The sequence below is a fragment of the Ammospiza caudacuta genome, chromosome 23, assembly GCF_027887145.1.
Source record: "Ammospiza caudacuta isolate bAmmCau1 chromosome 23, bAmmCau1.pri, whole genome shotgun sequence".
NCBI lineage: Eukaryota > Metazoa > Chordata > Aves > Passeriformes > Passerellidae > Ammospiza > Ammospiza caudacuta.
The window spans coordinates 4,473,566-4,495,879 of NC_080615.1; the positions used below are offsets into that span (position 1 = coordinate 4,473,566).

The 22,314-nt window shown below is 50.9% G+C and overlaps 1 protein-coding gene across 1 annotated transcript in view; it reads right to left on the reverse strand.

The window, feature by feature from the left end:
• The window catches only part of LOC131567421 (opioid-binding protein/cell adhesion molecule homolog), a 107,480-nt gene that overhangs the window by 12,581 nt on the left and 72,585 nt on the right, over window positions 1-22,314 (reverse strand). The window contains exon 2 of the mRNA XM_058819027.1: window positions 9,443-9,675. Within this exon, the coding sequence (XP_058675010.1) occupies window positions 9,443-9,675 (233 nt within the window). The remainder of the gene's footprint in view (window positions 1-9,442; window positions 9,676-22,314) is intronic.

Consider the following 22,314-nt stretch of genomic DNA (forward strand, 5'->3'; position numbering starts at 1 on the left):
ATTTATTAAAGGTGTTTAAATTACTGAGCGTCTGCTCCTTCAATACCGGCCAGGGTGATTTATATTACTCTATCCCCAGATACTCCATCTAATAAATAACTTGGCAATCTCCGTGCCCATAAATATCCCTGGCCATGGCAAAAAGCAATTAAAGTTCACTTGCCGATGCTGCTTCCTGGCACTCTGGGCTGTCAGACACAATTCCCTAAAGGGTCTGCACCCCAGGGAGTAAATGAGGCCATATTTAACAACCCTCCCCAAATGAAACACCATACCTACAATGCCAGAAAGGATGCCCCGTGCCCCCTCCCCAACATACTGAAAACCCAGGTCAAGAGGCATTAGATGCCCAACCCTTGCACCCAGGGCTCTCCCACAGCTCTGGGATTCCAGGATAATCACCTGAAAACCACTGTGGCCAGAACCAGCACTGCCTGCAAGGGAAAGTGGGGCTGTCTGGCTCTCCTTGCACCCCCAGGGAAGCTCTCCTCCCACTCCCAGGGAGATTCTCCTCTCTCCTGGCGTGGGAGAGGCAGCGCAGCAGGATGAGCCACTGCAAAGACGTGGTGCGGTCTCTGCAGCCCTATGGGTTCTGCAAAGCAGTAAATTTCCCAGCAACTTGACACATTAATATAGAAGTACAGTCTGTTATAGCAGAGGGAGATTGTCTGAGTCCTTCAGGGGAAAGCAGCAATCCAAAAATGAAAAGTGTGTGCCGGCAACTGCTGGAAAACGTAGTTAACGCTCGGAGCAGAACCGGCCAACTCCGACAGTGCAGGCACAATGAGCTGCAGGAAGGCTGTAAATGGCCCTTCCTCACTCAGACAAGATAACACTAATCCATATTACCAGCATCCTTGCACCTCTCCCCTCCAGTAACAGCTCCTCAAACTGGTACCAGGAACATCTGAAAACTACAACAACATCCAGGACAAAGGTTCCTACAACTGGGGCATTTTTCATCTGCTCCTGAGCCCTGCAAACCAGCCCTCCTAGTGAGCAGTTTTGGTCCGAGATGACATCACCATCATTAGTGGATGCTGAGACCTTGGGATGCCACCCCTGCTCCAGATGGCAGCCTGTCTCTTCCTTGTGTGATTTTGCCTGCAGATGCTGGACTAGAGCGATGATGTGTGATGTAGGGCATCAGCAAAATCAGTCATGGTTCTATCCTTGCCCTCCCAGATACCTCCAGCTCAAGGCTGACATCCCTTCCCTTTTCCCCGAGTCCCAAACCACAAGTACAAAATGAGATGCAGAAACTGGTGCTCTGGGCACAGACGTGAGCCTGTCCCATTCCTGGGCACAGAAATACTTTCACTCCTGTGGAAAAAATTACCACTACCCATCACCACTACAGTCCCAGTGCTCCTATTTGGAAAACCCCAAGCCATACAAACGCACGTATCAGCCTGAAAGCCCTTCCCTTAGCAAAGGATGCTGACACAGACATGCCAGCAGGTCTCACAGTGGGGAATTACATTTCCTGAACATCCAGAGGCAAGGGAAGCACGGTCTGCCCTAATCCAATCAGGAATGTCCCTGAGAGCCAGCAGGGACACTCAGTGGAGGGACACCCATGGACAGTGTGGGGACCCCACAGGGCAGCTCAATACCTGTGACTGCGATCGTTGCCTACGAGGTTACCAGGACATGGAGAAGGACATCAAAGGACCTTGATTACATTTTTATAGATCCCACTGACTGGGCTGTCAAGGATGGTGTCTCAAGGACACGCTGGTTTGCCATGGGAGGAGTGGGTGGAAACTAGGGCCACTTAGGGATGCAGGCAGGGTGAATTTGGTGGCAAATATGACATGTGGATAAATCCAGCCCTCAGCCACACTCTGTCCATACCATGAGATAGGGATGACCAAGGCATGGCTGCCCTGACAAGCACATCCCACCAAAGCTGCCTTGTCTCAAGGTGGTGACAGCTTGGGATTGGTGCTGGGTGTGGAGTCCAAAGGCTCTCCCATGCCCCATAGATTTCTCTTGGTCCCCTCACAGGGTCAGGCAGCCCTGCTAATGCCTTGGAGCCCTCCAGCATGACTGTGGGTGCTATTCCTTGTCCTCTACCCGCTGACAGCATCTTTCCCTGAATTACCTTTGTTCTCAATATTTCCCTCCCTCTGCCCTATACAGCTGCAGTGAGAAAAACAGGGCAGAACACCATCTCAATCCCCTTTTATCCACAGTCCTTCCTCACAGAAGTCTACAACTATAAGCAAATTGAATAAAGAATAAATTCTGAGGAAGCGACGAGTGGCATGGTCTCACCGGAGCGACGAGCGGCGCACAGAGGGTTTCGTCAGCCCTGCGTAGTATTAATCACAGGGAAGTTAATGCATAAGGTTTGGTAAGCCAAAAAATACATTTGCTCTGTAATTTCTTGTTTGTTCGGAAAGCCGGTGAGAGAAATTGAATGTGAAAGCGATGCCACTAAATTCAATAACAATAAGCCTGTGATTTATCTCCATCCTTTACCACTCGAGACCTGCACTGCCTGATGTGCAAATCCACGCTCTCTGTGGGACCTGGGCATGTGCCAGCGTCTGCCACCACCTCTGGGGAGTGTGAGGTGCCATCCCTCCCCTCACCTCACAGACGGGGCCCTATGGGGCTGGCCATGGGATCACACCTTGGTGACACCGCCATGTCCTGTGCAATAGTCGGGTTATCTGTGGGACTCTCCCCAGTATGTTCCATACCACACGTGCTCTGGACACCAGTGGTGGCTTTGCACTCATTGTCCCATCTGGAGACAAAAGCAACAGGAAAGCTCAGACCTGGAGAGCCACTACCAGCTGTTGGAACTCCGTACATCCCTCCGGGTGTCCAGAGTTGCTGGGGCCCCTGCTGGGGGGCTCAGAGACCCTGGCACACAGCCCAGAACACCTGCGGGTTTGATTATGACCCGTGGAGCAAATTACCAGCTTTGAATGAAAACCTGAAAGTCACAGAAGTTTGAATAGTATAATAATAAAATTATCACAGGGTGGAAATGTAGATTTTGGGATTTTTGGAATGGGGGTTTTGGGGACAAGATGGAGGAACTTGGGTGTGTCCAGCCTTTCTTCTTCTTTTTCTTGGTCTCCATCTTCTGCTGTGATGGTGGCACTTTGAGATTGGTTTACAGTAGAAGCTCACGGTCTAACATAGGTGATAGGTATTGAAAAGTAATTGTAAACAATGAACATGTAGTTTTTAGTATAAAGACAAAACACTCCCCCGGGGGCAGGGAGAATGCCTTGGACTGTCTTGCTGAGCTGACCTCCGCAGGGCAGGAGAAAATATTTTATAGATAAGATACAATAAACAACCTTGAGACCAAGAAATGAAGAGCCCTAACTCCTTCTTCAACCACCAGGCTGGGAAAAGAGACTTTCAGACTTTTCTCAGGGTCACTCTGAGCAGCGAGAGACCCCAACAACCAGACACCCAAGGGTGAGGAGGGACGGTCCCTGCCCTGACAGACGACTCTTCCCCGCTAAAGCACGCGGGGAGCAAACAGCACCTCGGGAATGGCTGCGTGCTCGGGGGCTGCACATGACGGTGACGCACACGGCCGTGTGCAGGCTGACTCATCCCCGGAGTGCCCATCCCTACCCCAGCCACTCGCCGCCGTGGCCCTGGATTATTTTTAGCTGCCAGATCATTACTGCTGCACGCCTCGGAGGAGCGGAGAGCCTGCATGAGCACAGCGGCTGACACATGCAACTGATGTCCCTCCTCCACATCATTAGCTCCTAATCCATTAAAAGAGATGTCTTCCTACGCTGCTGATAAGGGGAGATGATGGATAACTATGGGTTCTTCAGACTGCCAGGCAACAGCCACTTGTCCACCCCTACCTGGGGGACAAGTGCCCATAGGGACAGCAGAGAGGGACATCTCATCTTCAGAGCTCTGAAGCCTCCATGGACACTGTCACACCTGCAGCACATTGTGTTTCTGCCCTGGCACCTCCCTTTCCACCCCCTCACACATTTCCTATTTTGGCGAGATGCAGCATTCATGCAGCTCCCTCACCTCTGCAGCTGCAGTGTCCAGCTGTGTCCTGTGACAGGTGATGCTGCCACCAGCAGGGAGAGGGACTGTCGCCCTAGCAGGGGTCGGATGCCTGCAGGAGATGACACTGCCTGCCTTCCCAGCACCCCAGCTGCCTATAGCCCCAGGCATCTCCAGCTCCGCACCAGCCTCCCCGGCACAGGCAGGATGGGGCTGTCAGAGGTGTCACTGTGCAAGGTCTCATTAGCGTACAGAAAGTCAGCACAAAGGAGGCAAATATGCTGAAAACTCACATTTTGCCTGTGCCTTCCATCTCCCTCACTGATGAGAAGCACAGCAGGGTGGCACCAGGGCCTCCTCCAGTCCCTGTGTGTCTGCTGAAGGCACCTGCAATACGAGACCTTCCCTAGAACAGCTCCTGTCTGGGGCTGATGGCCTTAAATGGGGCACCTGAGAGCCAGCTCCTGGCTGGCAGATGGAAATTGATGTTTTCACTCTCTCTAACTCATTGCTTTTGGGGTTCAGGAGATACCTGCAAGGACACACAGGGTAACCCTGTGAAAATACACCTCAGTGTTCCCACAGGGGGAACTGACTGGGGCAAGGAGGTGACATCAAGAGTTTTAACAACATGTTGCTGCTCAGCAGCGATGATGATCATCTCTGATCGAACCATTGTGGTGACAGCCCTGTCTGAGAGGCTCATCAGAGCTGATTTTATTGAGATAATGGATTAAGCACTTCTAAAAGCTACAGTTTGGTCAACAAAATTATTTTTGTCAAATTTCCCTGGCAAGCGAGCCACGTGTCACGGCCTCACATTTTCTACAGGCACTCAATTTTGGTAATGTTGTCCTTTTGCCTTTGCTTGAGGTCTTGAACACCCTCTTTTCACAGCATTCCCCCAGTAAAACACCCTCTGTGGGATCTCTGTGGCATTTACAGGGAGGAACACGGCAAAAATTAAATACAGGCACTGAGCACCCTTTTCCAGGTGGAGCCACCTGACGGCTCGCAGTGCATCCTTTTTCTCCAAGTTTTCATGTTGAGACAGGGAAAGCAATAAAACCGAAACTCACAGTGTTATACCTACTGTGTAACCACCTGTCAGTAAATTTATGAACAATTAGGAAGTGAGAGTGCTTCCCAGGGAGCTATTTGTGCACGAGCTAAAACGTTCTTTCTGTTCGGAAATATAATGGGGAAACAACTTCACCAGTTCTCCCTCCTCTCCTCCAGTTTTGTTTTTTTGCAGTAATTAATCATCTGTTGCTGCTGGTCCCTGTGGCACATCCTGATGGCTCCTTTTCACCAGTTTCAGGCAGCTTTGAGACTGGGAGCCCAAGGATGCTGTCAGGTGGACCCCATCCTGCCCCTTTCCCATTCTCCCATCTGGATTTTGGGCTGGCATGTCATGGGGCAGTGGCTGCTCCTGTCTGGCCAGTGTGTGCTGTTTTCTGCCTGCCAGTCTGACTCTTCCTCCTTCCAGACCTTCCCCCTCTCCCTGCCCTCACTCTTTCATTTCTCCCCTTTGCTGCCTCCTGCCCTTTTGATGCTCTGCTGCTTTTCTGTGTGCTCACATTTCCTTCTCTCTTTCCTTTGTTCTAGGAACTCTGGGCTTTTCTTCTCATCCTTTTTTTCTTTTGTTTTTTTTTTCCCCCTCTAGTTGCTTCCTTCTTCAAACTTTGCTGTTCCTTCAAGATTTTCTTTGGGCTGCTTTGTCTTTGAATTCACTATTACATTGCTCCTGCATCACCTTCATTTGGCTGTTTTCACTCTCTTGCCCATCCTCTGCCTCTTCAGGGAGGAAAGAAGGTTGAGATAGGGGTTTGGCTGCAACTTTTCATCCAACCTTTTCTCTTTGGAGAAAAAGGTCTCCGTGGGGATGGCTTGGTGGGAGGTGGGGGATGGCCCTTTGAGAGCCCCAAGGAGCCCCAAGGAGTTGTTATCAGAAGGGAAAAATAAAAGTCTCAGTTTGGTTTTGAAACACTCAAGAAGAAGCTACATCTGCACTGGTGCTGCTTTGAGAGGTGGTGAGTGAGACACGGGAACAGCTCCAGGAGAGCATCCCTAGATGCATTTGGATAATGCACCCTGTAAATGAAGGCCATGGCCCTTCAAAACCTGTCCTGGTTCCCAGGGCGAGGAAAGCAGCAAACACCAAGACAGAAAATGGATTGTGCCAACCAGAAACAAGAGAAACAATGCCAACAGCTGGGAGAGGCTTCAGTATGGTGAGTAGGATCAAGGCAGTAGAGGGAAGGGTTCTTTAAATGAATCAGGAACAGAGGAAATACCAAAGACCACTGTTAAGGGATGATCAGCACCAATGCTCACCACCAAAATCTCCACCAGAAGGGATCCAAAGCTCACAGCCTCCACCAAAACATTGATGCAGAGCTCTACATTTTGGACTGAAGTACAACCTGAAGCAGCCCAAGCCACGAAGGAAGGACTGTTCCTGTCTACCACATTCCCCAGTCCAAAAACCATCCTGCAGCATGACACCATTGAGGTCTCCTGGCTCCTCCTTGCAAGCCTGCACCTCCCAGGAGCTCTCTCTCTCCCCCTTATTGAGAAGTGGCCTCCACACTGCTCATCCCAGAGGCAGGAGGGCTCACCAAGGTCCACCCCACTTCAGCTCCACTCCAGCCTTTATGACAAGAGGAGGATGGGGTGGCTCATCTTCTGCTTATATGAGCTTAAATGCCTGCTCTCTCTCCATCCCAAACTCTCCCCAGAACACACCAGCGTGCCATAAACACTGCATCTATCTCTGAAAGCATCCATCCCTTCATCACGAGGCAGCTCCTGACAAAAAGAGGAAAAGGGAGACAAAAAAAAACCCCCTCTGGCTTCCTGCCATCTACGCTGTTAACGGCTGTTGCAATGAACCAATGCAAGAGACATATTAATAGTGCTACTAAGAGACACATTTACTGTTGACGGCGATTCCCTGGCAGATTTATTGCTGGGTTGCTGGGAGAGAAGGCCGGGCTCCTCAGCAGCACAATTAAAACCCAATTGAACATGGGCACAAAGAATCAATACTCTCTCCGGCCAACTTATAGTTTTGCAAAATACAAATAGAAATTAATTGACCTGAATATAGTTGCTAACTGGTCATTACTGCATCCTTTGGCATCCTGCTGGCATAGTGAGGGCAAGAAAGAGAGGACAGACCTAAACCTCAATTTTGAAGCCAGAAACAGGGCTTTGCTCCCATTCCTGTAAAGGGTGTGCTCTGCTTACAGAAACAGCCAGGACTAAATCCATCTTTGGAAAATCATTCCTTTTGTCTCAGCACTGAGCAAAGGACTGAGAGTTGCTCCCCCTCACAAAAATCACAATTTAGCCACGAAGGAACTGCAGTGGAGTGAATGATAGAATGGCTTGGGTCAGAAGTGACCTTAAAGATCATCTTATTCCATTCTGTGCCATGGGCAGGGACACCTTCCACTAGACCAGGTTGCTCCAATCTGACCTTGAACACTTTCAGGGATGGGGCAGACACAGCTTCTCTGGGAAACCTGTGCCAGGATCTCACCACTCTCACAGGAAGGAATTTCTTCTTTACATCAAGCCTAATTTTCCTCTCTTTCAGCTTGTACCCATTATTCCTTTTAACTACAATTCCTGATGAAGAGCCCCTCTTGACTTCTTTGTAGGCTCCTCCAGATCCTGGATGGCTGCTATGGCATCTCCATGCAAGCTTTTCTTCCTCAGGCTGAACCAAGAACAGAGCACAGGAGGATTTGCCTCTCTCATCACCACCTTCAAAGGCGCCTACAGATGGATTTTCTCAGCTGGGCAAAACATGTGGTTTGAGCTTAACTCATTGAAAAGGAAGTACAGACACTGCTCAGCATGGACCACTTGACCCGTGCCTGCACCCCCAGTTCCTCTCATGCTTCCCTCCAGCTGTGCAGGAGTGACACTGCTGAGAACCACAGTCATTGCTGCAGTGGGAGCAATTCAACAGGACTTGCTCACAGCAGGAAAAAAACCTTCTCCAGCACAGGAATGCCTCACCACCAGACCACCACTCTGGACGCAAAATCTCTCTCACCTTCACCTGGCTGTGCCTGCATCACCCTGAGAAAGGGGTGAGGGCAGCGGGTGCTGAGCGCCACCGCCAGTTCACCTGATTTCATTAGGTGCAAAGCACTCGGATACTTCACCGCTGTTGACTGGATGGATTAGCACGATTAGAGAGCAGACAGGATAAACAGATTAAACCTCACAGATGGACAGCTCACACACAGCTCGAAAAGGAGGAGAGGGACAGCTCCGAACAAGGAGATGGAGGGATGTTTCCAGTGGATCTCCTCTCTCCTCTCCCTGAGGTGAGCCCTCCCCTTCTTCACCACAGCCTCGTGCACACAATCTGGGGCTTCCCAACACACTCCCACAGCCACCAGGCAGGAAAACCTGTTGGATGGGTGACCACAATCAACCCCTGCCTCTAGGCAATGAGGGGGGTACATAAATACATACATAACTCTGTTGGGGGCTTCTCAGAGACGTGTCGAGGCTGAGAAAGTTTTCAGATTTGCTCATTGCAAAATCAATACCCATCAGCTGTTTGAAATTAAAGGAAAGATTAGGTCCTGGTTTTATACACGCTTTATTGTATTCCGAGAGCTTTCTACTCAGCCAAATAAATCTTCTTTAAGAGGATTAGGAAACTTTCATTATCTTTATCTAACCTGAACTAACACTAACTCTGAAAAATTAATCTAGAGACCGGACAAAAGCCAGTAGCTGGCGCAAAGCCGCAAGAATCCAGAGGCAGCATCCATCAGAGAGCTACTGGTCCCTCTGATCTGCCAGCACCTGGATCCCCCCATCAGAACAGCCTCAGAACACTGCTTTGCAACCCAACAGCATCTGCTATATTAATAGACTTGCCTGTGAGGCCCTGTGCCAAGAGCCCTTCATGGCCCCACAGAGATTTCGACCTCTCTCCCAAAAGCACAGAGCCTTGTGCTGCTGGGATCTGCTTCTCCTCTGTGCCTGGCAGCACATTGCTTTTGGCTCTCCTGAAGCACTTCAAACACCTGCTTGAGCACCTTACTAACAAATCCCTGATGGAGCAAGCTGAGCAACATGGTTCCAAGCAGTGGAGACAAGTCAAATTCACAGCACGGACAGGCAAAGGGAGAATAAAGAAGAGCTCAGCAACCCCACTGCCAGTTCTCAGGTGTCCTCTGCCGCGTGTGACAACTGCACAACACAGCAAGGCTGAGACAATGCACGCTCATCTCCTCCCTGGCATGGTGGGCACTTGTCCACACCACTGTTCCCATGCCATGCAATCTCTGAAGCAGCTCCAACTCAACGACCAAGAGGGCCTCCAAACCTTTCCCAAGTCCAGGCAGCCTTCCAGACCAAACCACCCAGCAACAGCACGAGGCACACTCAGACCTACCTTGCACGATGAGGTGGACGCGTGAAGTCTTGGGGTGATTGTCTGTCTGCACAGAGCAGGTGTAGGGGCCCTCATCGTAAATGTCCACGTTGTGTATCTTGATGCTGTACTGGGTCTTGGTGTTGGACAGGATGACCACACGGTTGTCTATAGACCACTTGTCATTGCCGGCATACAGGATGGTGCTGCGGTTCAGCCACGCTACCCGCGTGACCCGCTCATCCACAGTACACCTGCAGGGGACACACAGAGGGTCACACACCTGGAACGGGACACACACAGAGCATCCCGGGTCCCAAAAAGGGATGGGAGCAGGATGGGAGGGTGGCTCCCCAGCTCTGCCATGCTGTGGCCGTGCTCCCTGTTTCCACATCCCCCATCATGTGAGATTTCACATAAACAGCAGGTTTGCCAGAAATAAAACCTCCCTTTTTCTTTTACACACAACTGGGGAACCACAGACAAAATTTCCATTGTTTGATCTCTGCAAGCCAGGCAGACCATCTCTTCTCACCCACCTCCACAGCCCCCCTTGCCTTTGCTGTGCACTGAGAATTCCAGATGAAGCTGTAAAATGTGCTGACAGTTCAGCTTGTCGGCACAGCCCTCGAGCCATCCCCGGGGTGATAAACACCCCCACTGCTGGGGACAGGGGCCACAGCACACGCACAGGGAGAGGGGAAGAAGAGAAACAGCCGGAGACGGCCAAGCCAGCACATGGGGAAGGGAAGGGAACATTTGGATAAGCAGCTGTAAATCCTACAAGTGCCTTGAAAACACAACGCGGTCGTTTCCATTATTTATTTCCTGCCTGGCTCCCACCCTCCCTGCTCTGAGACGTGCAGGAGCTCGGCAGCTCCGGTCCACGGCGCTGAGTTACACTTGGCAAAGAATGGGATGGGGGGGAAGAGAATTTAAATGTTCCTGGAAAACATGGCTTTTTCATGCTTTTTGATAAATTCTTCTCCATCTATCTACTTGTGGCCTTCTCTGCTGCTGCCATGGTATCTGCAGCAAAAGATCTGAGTGTTTGGTTAAATTAAGAGCCCAGCATCCCTTGGGAGCTTCACCTTTGTCACATGAGGACCAGGCTAGGGAAGCTTTCTCTTGGCATGAAAAAAAAAGAAAGGGAAATCAAGCTAGGCATGAGCTAGTGCCAGCAGTGGCAGACCTGCCGCAGCCCAAGATTGTAGGAAAAGGCACCTACAGTCAATCAAGGAACTCGTGCAAGTCCCTCTCCACATGCCTGTAAATTCAGAGAGCAGCTGGGAGGCTGTTCCTGTCCTATCCCCTTTGCAGTGCCTCTCCTGCCCAGGCTCTGGGGGTGTTATATGCCTCCCTTGCTGAGATCGCAGAGCATCACCTCGATCGAGATTATTAATTGGGCACAGGGAAGGGGCGATACTTGGCATGCTTGAGGGTCCCCCCGGGTGCTTGGTTCAGAGGAATGAGCCATATATTCTCCTGCAAACAAGTAATTTTCCCCTTGCAGGAGCTGTACGTCTCTGCCAGCCACATCACGTATGGACTCAGGGAAAGACGGATGGTGCTCCATGCCTGCCACGGCATCATCAGCACAAGGGGACCCTGCCTGGTGTCAGACCTGCCCTGGTGCCAGCTTGGCTTTGCCAGACCAGGGCAGCCTTGTGCCAGCAGACAGCATTGTCCTTGTCAGAAAACCGAGCCCTCTCTTCCTTCAAATTAACTGGGGGAGAGCTAAGCACAGCCGAGTAAAGTTCGGCCCTGGGGGATTCCAGTCTAGTGGACTATTACTGCTGTCTCACTTCATTATAATGAATAATAAAGAGATACTTACACACGGCTTCTGTAAATTATTCATTGCGTGCACTGAAAAATCAGGGCAGCAATATGTAAAACAGACAACTTGCATGTCTGCGCTCATATAAATATCCAGACTACAGCCCTGCGAGGTACTCTCGGGTCCCCTCATTAGGGGTGAAGCACAAGGACTCAGGTTTGAAGTGACAGGGATGAGACGCTCGTGCTGGCGCTGAGTACGTTCCACTGTTGCTGCCCAGCTTCGGCTGGTGCATATGGGATGTACTTCCTGAGGAGATCTGGGGTGGTCCAGGACACCTGAGAGCTGGGGTGGTTCATTCTGCATTTACATCTCACACTTACATCTCAGAGCTGCACTGCACGAGCACCCAGGGATGCCGCAGGTGGACACTCACAGGAGAGAGGGCAAGGACAGCATCACCCTGCCTTGTCCCTGGTACTGGTGATGGGTACTGCCCCCAAAACCACTTGGAACGAGCAGAAAGCAGCAACCTGGAGACCTCTGTAACAAACCCATGCCAAGAACAAGGGGCTAAAGGCTCCTCCTTCCCATCCCTCCAGCCCACTCTTCAGTCACTGCCACTCAATAGCAAATTTAGGACCAAGTTTCTTTGGCTTTGTGCAGCATCATGTTCCTCTCCACTGGAGCCCAGACTGTCCCCTGCAGCTACAGACAGCCAGACAAAAAACAGACCTCCTGCACCTCCTGGAAACATGTCAGAACCACCACCAGCAAAAAAATCCTATCCATCAGCTGGCACAGAGCACATGGCATTCCTGCAGGCACCTTCTCAGCTAACCTCACTTTCCCACTGCCAGTTTTCCTGTTCCCTGGCAATTGGCACTACAAAGAGAATACTGATGGATACCCTGGCACAACGATCACCTCATCAGCTTCTTTACCTGTCTGGGAAAGTGATCTCCATTAGCTGCTAAGCTGACGGCACTCGCTTGTCTGCTGAGCCGTCTTTGCTCCCCATTTCCAATTGACCAGGATTATGATAATGTCTCCAGTAAGCAAACAGGTAAAGAGACTTCTGCAAAGTGTTTAGATAAAGCAGACAAGCTCTGACAAAGCTGGATAATCAAGCAGGCCAGGAGGTTTTCCCTTGAAGAGATCTAATTAAAACCAAAGACAAACTCCCATTAACAGTTTCCTGAAGGCACCGTATCCATCTCTAGAAACTGCCTTACCAGTCCAGAAGGGACAAAAGACAATAAAGTGCCTGCCACATGGGAAGGGAATAAACTTATTCTGGCTCTGCAGTTCACCTGGAGAAAGCCCATCAGCAAGGCAGGGGGAATATCTCGGGAATGGTATCATCAGTCCCCAGCATACGCTGCATGCCAGCACCCCCACACATCCCTTCTTTGCACATTGTGACCAGTGCCATCAGCTCCTCCATCTCTGCATACCACTTACACCCTCATTGCCTCTGAGCAGAGACTTTTCACCGTCTGTAACCTTTCAGCTGCCTCCCGTCACTGCTGCTCTCCTCCAGAGTGGCTGGGGAGCTCTGGATGCCAGGCTTTGCTGGAGCTCCCCACACTGTTCACAATGATACATGTGAGCTCTCTAAAGCTCCATCTCCTGAGACCCATACTGATCCCCTCACTCTGCAGGAGGACGAGAGCTGCTGCAGGGATCCCAGTGCTCCACCAGAGATGAGGGTGATGAACCTGAACGCAGCAGCGTGAGAAGATGCATGAGGGTGGGAGCTCGGGGCAGCGGCGCTGTGCTGCTTCCCCTCTAATTGCCCCTATTCCTCATTCTTAAATGCTAATTTTGAAGTTTGCCGTGGGATTATTTCACTTAGTGTCAACAATACAGATAGCTCTGCTGACGTGCTCTTTGTGTGTGGTGGCACACAGTGCCTGTCTCCCTCCTCCTGCACCTATTAGGAGAGACCCCACATAGCTCCCACAGCAGGCTCCTTCCCAGCCCCATCAATGAGCACTGACAGCACCTCTCCTATGTGTGGGTTGAGCCATAACACCCTCCACCTCCTCCTGCTTTCTCTGACCATGTCACAGACCTTTCCTGCACTGCTGACTCGGCTGAACACGAGGGAGAAGCCTGGGGCTGCCCTCAATGCCTCCCCCATGGTGAGGGAAATACTGTGTCCAGGGTCAGCACAAGTTTTCTGGCAGTAATTTAGAGGGATAAACAGCACACAAAGAGTTGGAGCCATACAGGAAGTCTTGCAAAACCCTCTCCATGGGTGCAAAATATTCTGAGGAATGGGGTATGAAGGATTCCAAAATGTTGATGCACATACTGAAAAACCCAGGGGACATGTTTGTACCTGAAGAGTCAACACCACTGGTCCCTGTTCATGCCAAGAGGCTGGGGGATGGATCAACCCAAATTTGTTGTCCGTTTTTTGGACTCATGATGGGATTTTTGGGGTTGTCCAGCACAGAGCCAGGACGTGGGCCTAATGATCCTTGTGTGTCCTTTCCAGCTGAGGATATTTAATGATTCTAGGATTCAAACCTCTCCTGTTTCCTTGTTCAGGCCAACAGTGCTCTACTTTTAAACTCCTCTATGGCCCTTCAACCCCAAACTGCTTCTCTCTCCTGTAGGTAACATGTCTCGTCAGGATGACAAATGGAGATGCCAAAACCAGTTGCAAACTTGCCGGCTGACCCAGTTTTCAGCAGCTAAAATAGCTCACCCAGATCGGGAGTGAAGCCCATCGACAGCGACCAGGTGATGCTTCACCCTGGGAAACCTCCAACCAAAAATACCTGTCACAGGGGCAGAACAAACACCCTTGTCTTCGAGAAGAAATTGTTAATTACATTTGCCAGGGACTCCTAATGGGATTTCTCCTGCACTTACAATATTTGCCCTGGCTACACAGTTAAGGGGCACTGGATGTTTTTTATTCTGGGCGGCTGGAGAAAAGGCAGAGGAGATTTATTTGTAATCATCGGAAATAAACACATTTCCTCAGAAGTAAACACAAAAGAACAGAACCTGGCTGGGCTCCCACTTCGTTCAAGATGCAAATGAGAAGCAGGCCATCAAAACATTGCAGCTCCCCTAATCCTCTCCCAACAATGCAACCCGCCACATTATCTGCAGGGACAATGGCATCTGTGCCATGTGACGGCAGGTCTCACATGGCAGCTCCCGACGGCAGGACTGCGCCACCTGAGCTTCCCTCACTGCCATCCATGCTGTTTATTTGGGGGTGGAGGGCTCAAGGCACTTTTTCTTTCATCATGCTCCTGTCCACTCTGTCTCTGAGGCACCCACAGTGTCCCTTCGCCCCTCTCTCCCATCCTTCTCAGTGGCTGGATGTGGAGTGCACACCTCCATGCCATCCCAGCACCCCAAGGACAGACACCACAGCTTCATGCCATCCCAGCACTCTGAGAACAGAAAGCATAGCTCCACACCATCCCTACGCCATTCCAGCACCCTGAGAACAGACAGCACAGCTCCATGCCATCCCCACACCATCCCTGCACTCTGAGAACAGAAAGCACAGCTCCACGCCATCCCAGCACCCCGAGAACAGAGGGCACATCTCCACACTGACCCCATGTCACCCCAGCACCCCAAGGACAGAGGGCACTTGGGATGCACTCTATGGCATCACCCAGCACCACCACCACCCATCCAGCCTTCACCAACCACTCAGCATGTCCCGATCCATCAGTACACCCATACCCACTGGGGGAAATCAAGGAGCATGGGGTGTGCCAGAGCTTGGCCAGCCCAAACAGTTCTCCTTTTCTCTGTAACATTCCTCCCTCCCCACCATACACCACTCAGCCGCTGCCTCCTGCAAAGCCACACACAACTGCAAGTTTAATTAATTGCCTGGCCCCACTGCTACTGCTCCAATTCCCCAAGAGCTCCCAGTGCTGTTCAAACACACTCCAGGCCACTGGAAAACCTGTTCCCTCCCCAAAACCCCCTGCCCAAAGCCCTCCAAGGGCTATGGGACACTTCTGCCCTCTCCAGAGGCTCGGGGCTTCACAGGGAGGGTTTGTCCCTGGTGGTTCCCCTGCAGTGGCAGTTTGCCCACCAGCAGGCAGCAGAATAGGAGCTGCTCCCTGTGAAAAATCAAAGCCCAAATTGATACATTAACAACTGCTAAATATAAAATATCCATCTGCAAAGATAATAAGCCTGTGAGGGCAGAGGCTGTCGAGTTGCTCCATTTCAGATAGTTTAATGGTGTTTTGGTCCATGACTGCAGCTCCCAGACATTAGAATGATAACAAGATGATGAGGAGGGCGGGAGCCGTCTGCGCGAGGCATCAGAAGTCAAGACAATGCTCACTACGCAGTCCCTGAGGGGTCCATGTCACACAAAACACTGGCTGCTCTGTGCCCAGCTTCCACAGGGCTTTGGGTGGCCTCTGTGACAACCCAGCACATGCAAAAGCTGCCTAGGGGCTGCTGCCAAGCTTGAGCTGACATTAATTCAGGGAAGGGGTTCTGAGCCCCCTGGAGTCAGGGGTGGACCTGGGTACCACTGCAGGTGGCACAGAGTGATGCTAAAGCTGATGCAGGCATAGCTGTGCTGCAGAGGGCTTAAAAGCAATCCTAGTTTGAAGAGGGAAGGGATGCCCAGTGAGGTGAGCTGCTGCACGGTGCCCCCTCTGACAGATCACATCTTCTCCCCAAAGCCATTCACGGGATTTTCTGAATTAATGCTCCACATCGAGCAAATCCAGAAACAGTCAGCTCTGTTAAAGCGAGCCAGGCTTTGCCTCCTAAAGTTCCTAAAGCCCTTCTTTCACTCCTCATTGCTCCTACTTCAGCTTGCAGGGACACACCTCACCCTGACAACATCATTGGCAAGGGAAAGGGGGGCTGGGCAAAGTCAGGTACTCCTCCCAACCTGATTTTCCCTTGTTTCTGACACAGCACTGCATCAATATCCGTGCCCAAGTGCCGGGATGCTCCCCTCGTGTGGTAGGGAAGGTCAGAAGGCATTAGCCTAAGCCCCAACAGCCAACAGCTGTTATTAGCTCAGGAGAAATCTTCATAAGGAAATATGAGGTGGCAGCAAAAGAAATAAAGCGGAAGGCCTTTGGATGGAGCAAATCAATGGGAATGTTTATAGAGCAGGTGGCACGTAAATGCTTCCATCAGAGGCAGTCGATGCTGGTGGCCACACCTCATCTCACAAAGACAGAGATGAAAATGAAGGCACTGAGCAGGGGCAGCCAGGCCAGCAAAACCACAGAAATTGGAAGAAGTACAGAAAAGCATCTTTCCTTGCCCAAAATGATTGCACTTTCTCCCTAACACAGCCAGGCATTTATTTCACACTTCTCCGTGGTCACTTGGCCATGCTGTGGTTTGAAGAAGGCCGGGACATCTTCCCAGCTCTTCTCCAAAAAGACAGTCACCATCCAGCAGCATTTACCATCGAGGCATCAGTACCTATCCTAAGAAACATGGGCAGAGAGCTGTTTTCTCACCAGGAAAAGCAAATTGCCCTATGCCTACACCGAGCCCTGCCCTACATCCCTGCAGGGAAAAACCCACCAATGCTCTCAGCACCCTTGAAGGGAGCAATCTGGAGATTTCCCTCCTCTCTGCCAGTGTAGGCAGAGCGTCCTGCTCAATCAGCACCTGCACCTTGCCTAAATCAGTGCTAATCTCACACAATACAGCACCTGCAACAGCCTGATTTCCAGTGTTCTTCAATCAAAAGCAGCAAAGAAAACACTGAGTTCATCGCTAGCAGAGCCGAGCAGTTGAGAACCTCAACTCCTCCATGCCCGTGCTGGGGTTGTAGGGTTGGAATTTTCCTTGCTATTGCTTTTTTGACAGGTTTTTTCATTCATCTGCCCAGGCAGGGAGAGAGAGGAATAACTTTGGCTGTCACAGCTGGACATGCAGTTAAGTGGCGGTAATTAGCGTGTGGACACATGAGGCTCTGACCGCTCTGATTCAGCCATCCTGATGGGACTGGGGACCATCTCCATCTCAGCTGGATGAGGGGGACACTTTCAACCAAGGGGGATGTGGCCGTGGCACTGGCAGCACCCCACAGCTGCAAAAGAAGAAAGGATGCTGCCAGGCTGATTAAAACCTGGATCAAGGAACATCCTCAAGAGAAGGAGCCAGAGCAAAACCATCAGATACTTGTCCCTGCATTGCAAGGAGGGGAAATTGGTCTGAAGCCACCCCAGTGCAAGACACAGCAGCAATGCAGCAAGGGAGTGGTGCTGTCACCCCAAAAGGGGTTCCTGGGGGAAACAAAAGCATGTAGGGCCCTTTAATAGGAAAGCCACCCATGTCTCCATCACATGTGGGCCTCATGCTCTCGGTCGGTCTATCTGGCCACACCACCTTCCCCAAGAGCCAGGCAAAAAGCAAACCTCTTCTCACATCCTGTTGTTGATTAACACCAAAAATATATTTGTCATGAGATGCCCACTGCTATCTCTGTGGCTCTTAAGGGTAATGGAGAGGTTTCAGTCTTTGGAGGATAAGTCTCAAGCTCTTGGCTGCTTGCCCAGGAGGATTATTTTACATCAGGTTGAGTTCTGTAGTAATTATCTTCAAAACAGCTGGACTGCTGGATAAACTCACTGTATCTTAATGCACAATATGGGAGCAAATGCAGGGAATTAAACTGCAATTCCAGGCAGATCGACGGGAAAACCTCTTGCTGGTGTTTCAGAGGCCGAGGCTCAGGGCTTCTCACACGTTAGGGGTGGGGAGGCATTTGCTCATTTGAAATCAATTCCAACTTCCCCAGAGACAGAACGGAGGGAGAAAGAGATGCTGGATGAAGATGTTTTACCCTCAAGCTTTCAGCAAAGAAAAAACGCACTGTTTTTCTGACCCTCATGGTTGGAAAATGAAGCAGTGTTTGATCCAGGCTGGACAGCTTGATGCTCCACACAACCCCAAGACTTCCATAAAAGCTCCAACATTACAAGGTCTTGGCTCCACACTGCACCATTCACTGCAGTGATAGCAGGCGGGGAAAGCTGAGGGGCAAATCAGCTCACTCCATCCACACCCCTCACACCTGAGAGTCACCCCCTGCGAGTATCCCACCCCAAGAGGATGAAGGGGCTGACAGATGGACAAACTGACTCCCAAACTTGTCCACCAGTATGAATTAAAAGGAAAAAAAATCAGGTACCTTCATGATTGTGCTGCCACAAGATTTAGGTGCAAAATCCTTGCAGACGGAATTAATAACCTCTAAAAAGAGGGAAATTCTGCTGCTGGAGAACGAAGCTGTATTTCATGGCGAACACCATAAAGCACTCCTGCCAAACGCGAGATCTGTAAATGACCTGGGTGAGCCATCAGCTCAGGAATATAATTGCCAATTTGCAGGAATTTCACCAGCAATTAGGCAAAATAAAATAACCCACCAGAGGAAATCCTCTGCTCGCTGCTCCCACGCCTCCCTGACCCATCTGATTTCTACCCACCACTGCTCTGCAGGGATGAGGGTTGATGCTTCAGGCACTGAGGAGCCAGGTGACAGCTCCTTGAAGATGAAGAAGTCATCTCCAGTGCCAGATAAAGAAGTCATCATCATTGTGACGTGACAACAGACACTCCTGGGCACCAGCCAGATGAAGACCTTACCTGCTGGTATCCCCTCTCCGAGCATCCCTGAGAACCAGGAGTCTCATCTAGGTAACCCCAGGGGCCGAACAACTGCATGCAATTAGGGGGTTTATTTGTTTGAGTTGCACGTGAATATCCCAAATTACATTATCAGATCATAGTCCTGCTTCTGATTTATTCCTTCTTTGTTCTTCAAGTCTTCGTACATCTAAGCAATTAACCTCTCAAAGAGCTGGAGAACACATAATTATCCTCATTTGTCTAAACGTCACCAAGATGGCTGCCTTTCAATTAACCTTCTGGGAATGGAGGGAAGTTGGAGTGATACAGTGATCATTTCCAACTTCAGCCTAGGCTGCAGCTTTTTTTTTCCCCTTAAAGTAATTTAATTGAAATATTCAGATGATAAAATATAGCCAGATAACTGTTACTGCAGGTAACGGGATCAAGAGGGGGCTTGCAATCGAAAAAGAAGTCAAACGAGGTACAGTAATATTATATCAATACGTGGCACTTCCATCTAAAAATATCAAAGCACTTTGTGCTTATTAATGAAGGGAGCATTTCACACTCCCCTGCCAGGCTGAGACTTACATCACTTCAATATGTCACTGCTATCAATAGGGAAACTGAGGCAGAGGATGTGCTCTGCCACTCGGAATTTACAGAGTCAATCCCTATGCAGTCAGGAAATTCCCAACTCTCATGAACCCCTTTCCTACCCTAGCAGAAGTTGGCTCCTTCATGAGGACAGCACGGGAGACACTCTGGTGGCTGAGCTGCTTTTGTTTTTATTTATTTTAATAATAAAAACCCCTGATCTGCTGAGCCAATGTCTGCCACACCAGGGAGTGAGGGAGCCGTTCCCGCCCATCGCCTCGCTAATAAATATGCATCGTTCCCGCCGGGAAGTGCCAGGTCAACCTTTGCACCCGCACGAAGCGCGACACCAGCATCGCCTGGCACGGGCGAGCAATATTTATACACACCCCCTGCTCATAAATACACAGGCAAAATAAACAAGGCAGCGCTGAAGTTCAGCGCATCTCCTCCCTGACAAGCGTGACTCCTCAATTCCCCGCAGTGCCACGGCTCCGCTCCCGGCATGAAATTGAGCTCTCCAAAAAGCAATTTGGGTTTTGCTTCAACCCTGTGCTCGGTGCCTCCTGCCCCAGCAGCACCGAGGTGGCTGTGGCAGGACCAGCTCTCACACTCCCTGCACACAGAGTGGGTTGGGGGAGGCTGGACAGAGCTCCCACATAAAGGGAAACTGAGGCACGGTGATGCACAGGACTCATTCCCTGCATCCTTCCCCCCAACCTCACGTGTGGATCAGTGTTTGAGCACCAGGCAGCCACTCTGCTTATCCATGCAGGCAAGAGGGGAGGAAAGGACGTGTGAATACAAGAGGGTTCCCACTGGGGACACCACAATACCGGAGCATTCATCCGGAGATGAGAAGCGAGGGTAACACAATAGCCACTGAGTTTATTCTGGGCACAGGCTGGCAGCAACACAATTAAAATGCAGGTCGGAGTTAAGGAACCTTCCTATAAATCTTTGCTTTTGGCTCTTGGGCTTGACAGGAAGCCTATACCTGGCGCGGGGAGTACAGACCGAGGGGGACGCACGGATAAAGGCTCTGCTTTATAGACGGCCATTTTAATGTTTTGTTTGAGTAATGGGTCTTGCAAATTAGCACCCCGGCAGCCTGAAATACATATTTTTCCAAGGACATGCAGGCTTCCTGATCCGACAGGTGATGTGGGCAAACAAGCCCCGAGGGCAGCTGCAATCTCAGCTCTTTGTGGCTGCAGTCATATTCTATCCCAGCCGGGATGATGAAGAAGTAAACAGAGAGCTTGGAGGGGGAATCCGGAGGCTGAGGGAGGAAATGGAGCAGAAAACGACCCTGTGCGAGACCAGCAAGGGGCTGATGAGCGGCATCAGTGGCAGGGAGTGCCTGCCAGCCTCTGGAGGGAACTGATGCTGCACTGGCACAGCACGGCTCCTCTATCCCTCGAGGGAACCCGGCGAGACACTCCAGGGCACGTCTGTGGCACGTGCCTCTCCTTGCACAATCAAAACTATGGATCTCCAGCTCTTGATGCAGCTTTTCTGAGCATCTGGCTCTGGGCTGGATATTCAGAAAGGCTGGAGGTGCTGCAATCACACTGGGGAGAAGGGCGATGCGTTGGTTGTGGGGAAATTAAGCTGACAGCCAGTGGACTGTCCAGTGGGGCTCCAGCTTCTCCAAAGCAAACATGGCCAGGAAGATGGGAGTCAGGAGAGCAATGGAGAAATATGTGTGGCTGAACACGAGGGGGAGCTCAGGCCAGAGTGTACAGGGGAGCACAGAGCAAAAAGCAGAGCCTACAGCTCACCCTCTCTCTCCAACCCTCCTTTTCTGCATCCTCTCCTTCTTCTCCGTTTATGCATCCCACCCCACCACGTACATAATCTGCCTGGCTGTCACCTTCCCACACCAGCACCAGACGTGCTGGAGCTCCATCAAACTGCAGAGGAAGAAGGTGGTTGAGCACCCAGGGGATGTGTCTGAGCTGTCCCATTTGGATGTAACTCTGCACAGCAAGGAGGAAACCCCTTGCATGGAGCTGGACGTGTAGCTGGGCATGCATCCAAATCAGAGCTGAAAGTGTGCCTGCAAATTGTTCTGAACCTCAAATGAGGAGATGGATGTCTGGAATTCTTCTTGTCCACACAGCCTCCTGCAAGAGGCATGGGGTGACACCTCCCTGTCAACACACATCTGTCTGCCTCTGGATTTCACTGCACAGACCATAAAGGATGGGTGGACAGGATGAAAGCAAGATCAGAGCCTGGAGCGGCAGTTTGCACTTTACTTTCAGGGTCTTTATCTTAGATTGAAAGTGTCCAAAAGGGTCTTGGGAGCAAGCTGAACTGGTGACCAAGACATGAACTTTGCATCACGGCGTGTCACAGAACTGGAGATGGACTCCTTCCTGACCCACTCCATGCACAGGGCACAACTTGCTGCATCTCTCAGATTACTCCAGCACAGGGAAGCTGCACTTTGCCAGCACGCAGCTCTGCCTGCCTCTCCCACTCGCCCTGCCAAGTTTCAGTCATCCAGGATGTGATTTGGAGAGACAGCTCTGACTCGGCGGGAGCGGCAGGAGTTTCAGCAGTGTATCCCGCACTCCTGAGGCGCTCTGGAGCCGCGGCACGGAGCCTGCGTGCCAGCCACTGGTGCGTGCTTGTCCAACCAGGGAGATGCTCCGGGGCAAAGGGGAAGGAGCAGCCTCTCAGAAGCACCACGCATTCCAAGATGCTGGTGATTTATGCACCAGCATCTCCCTCCAGGAGGTTTGACTGCAGCTCACTGGGGCGAGTGCAACAACTTCCAGCTTTCTCTGAGCGTGTAGGTGTGGGAATCCACAAAATCGGAGGGTTTTGCGAAAGCTGCAAAAGGCAGGCCTCAGAGATAGCAGAACTGTGATTAGAGCTAAGCAGTAGC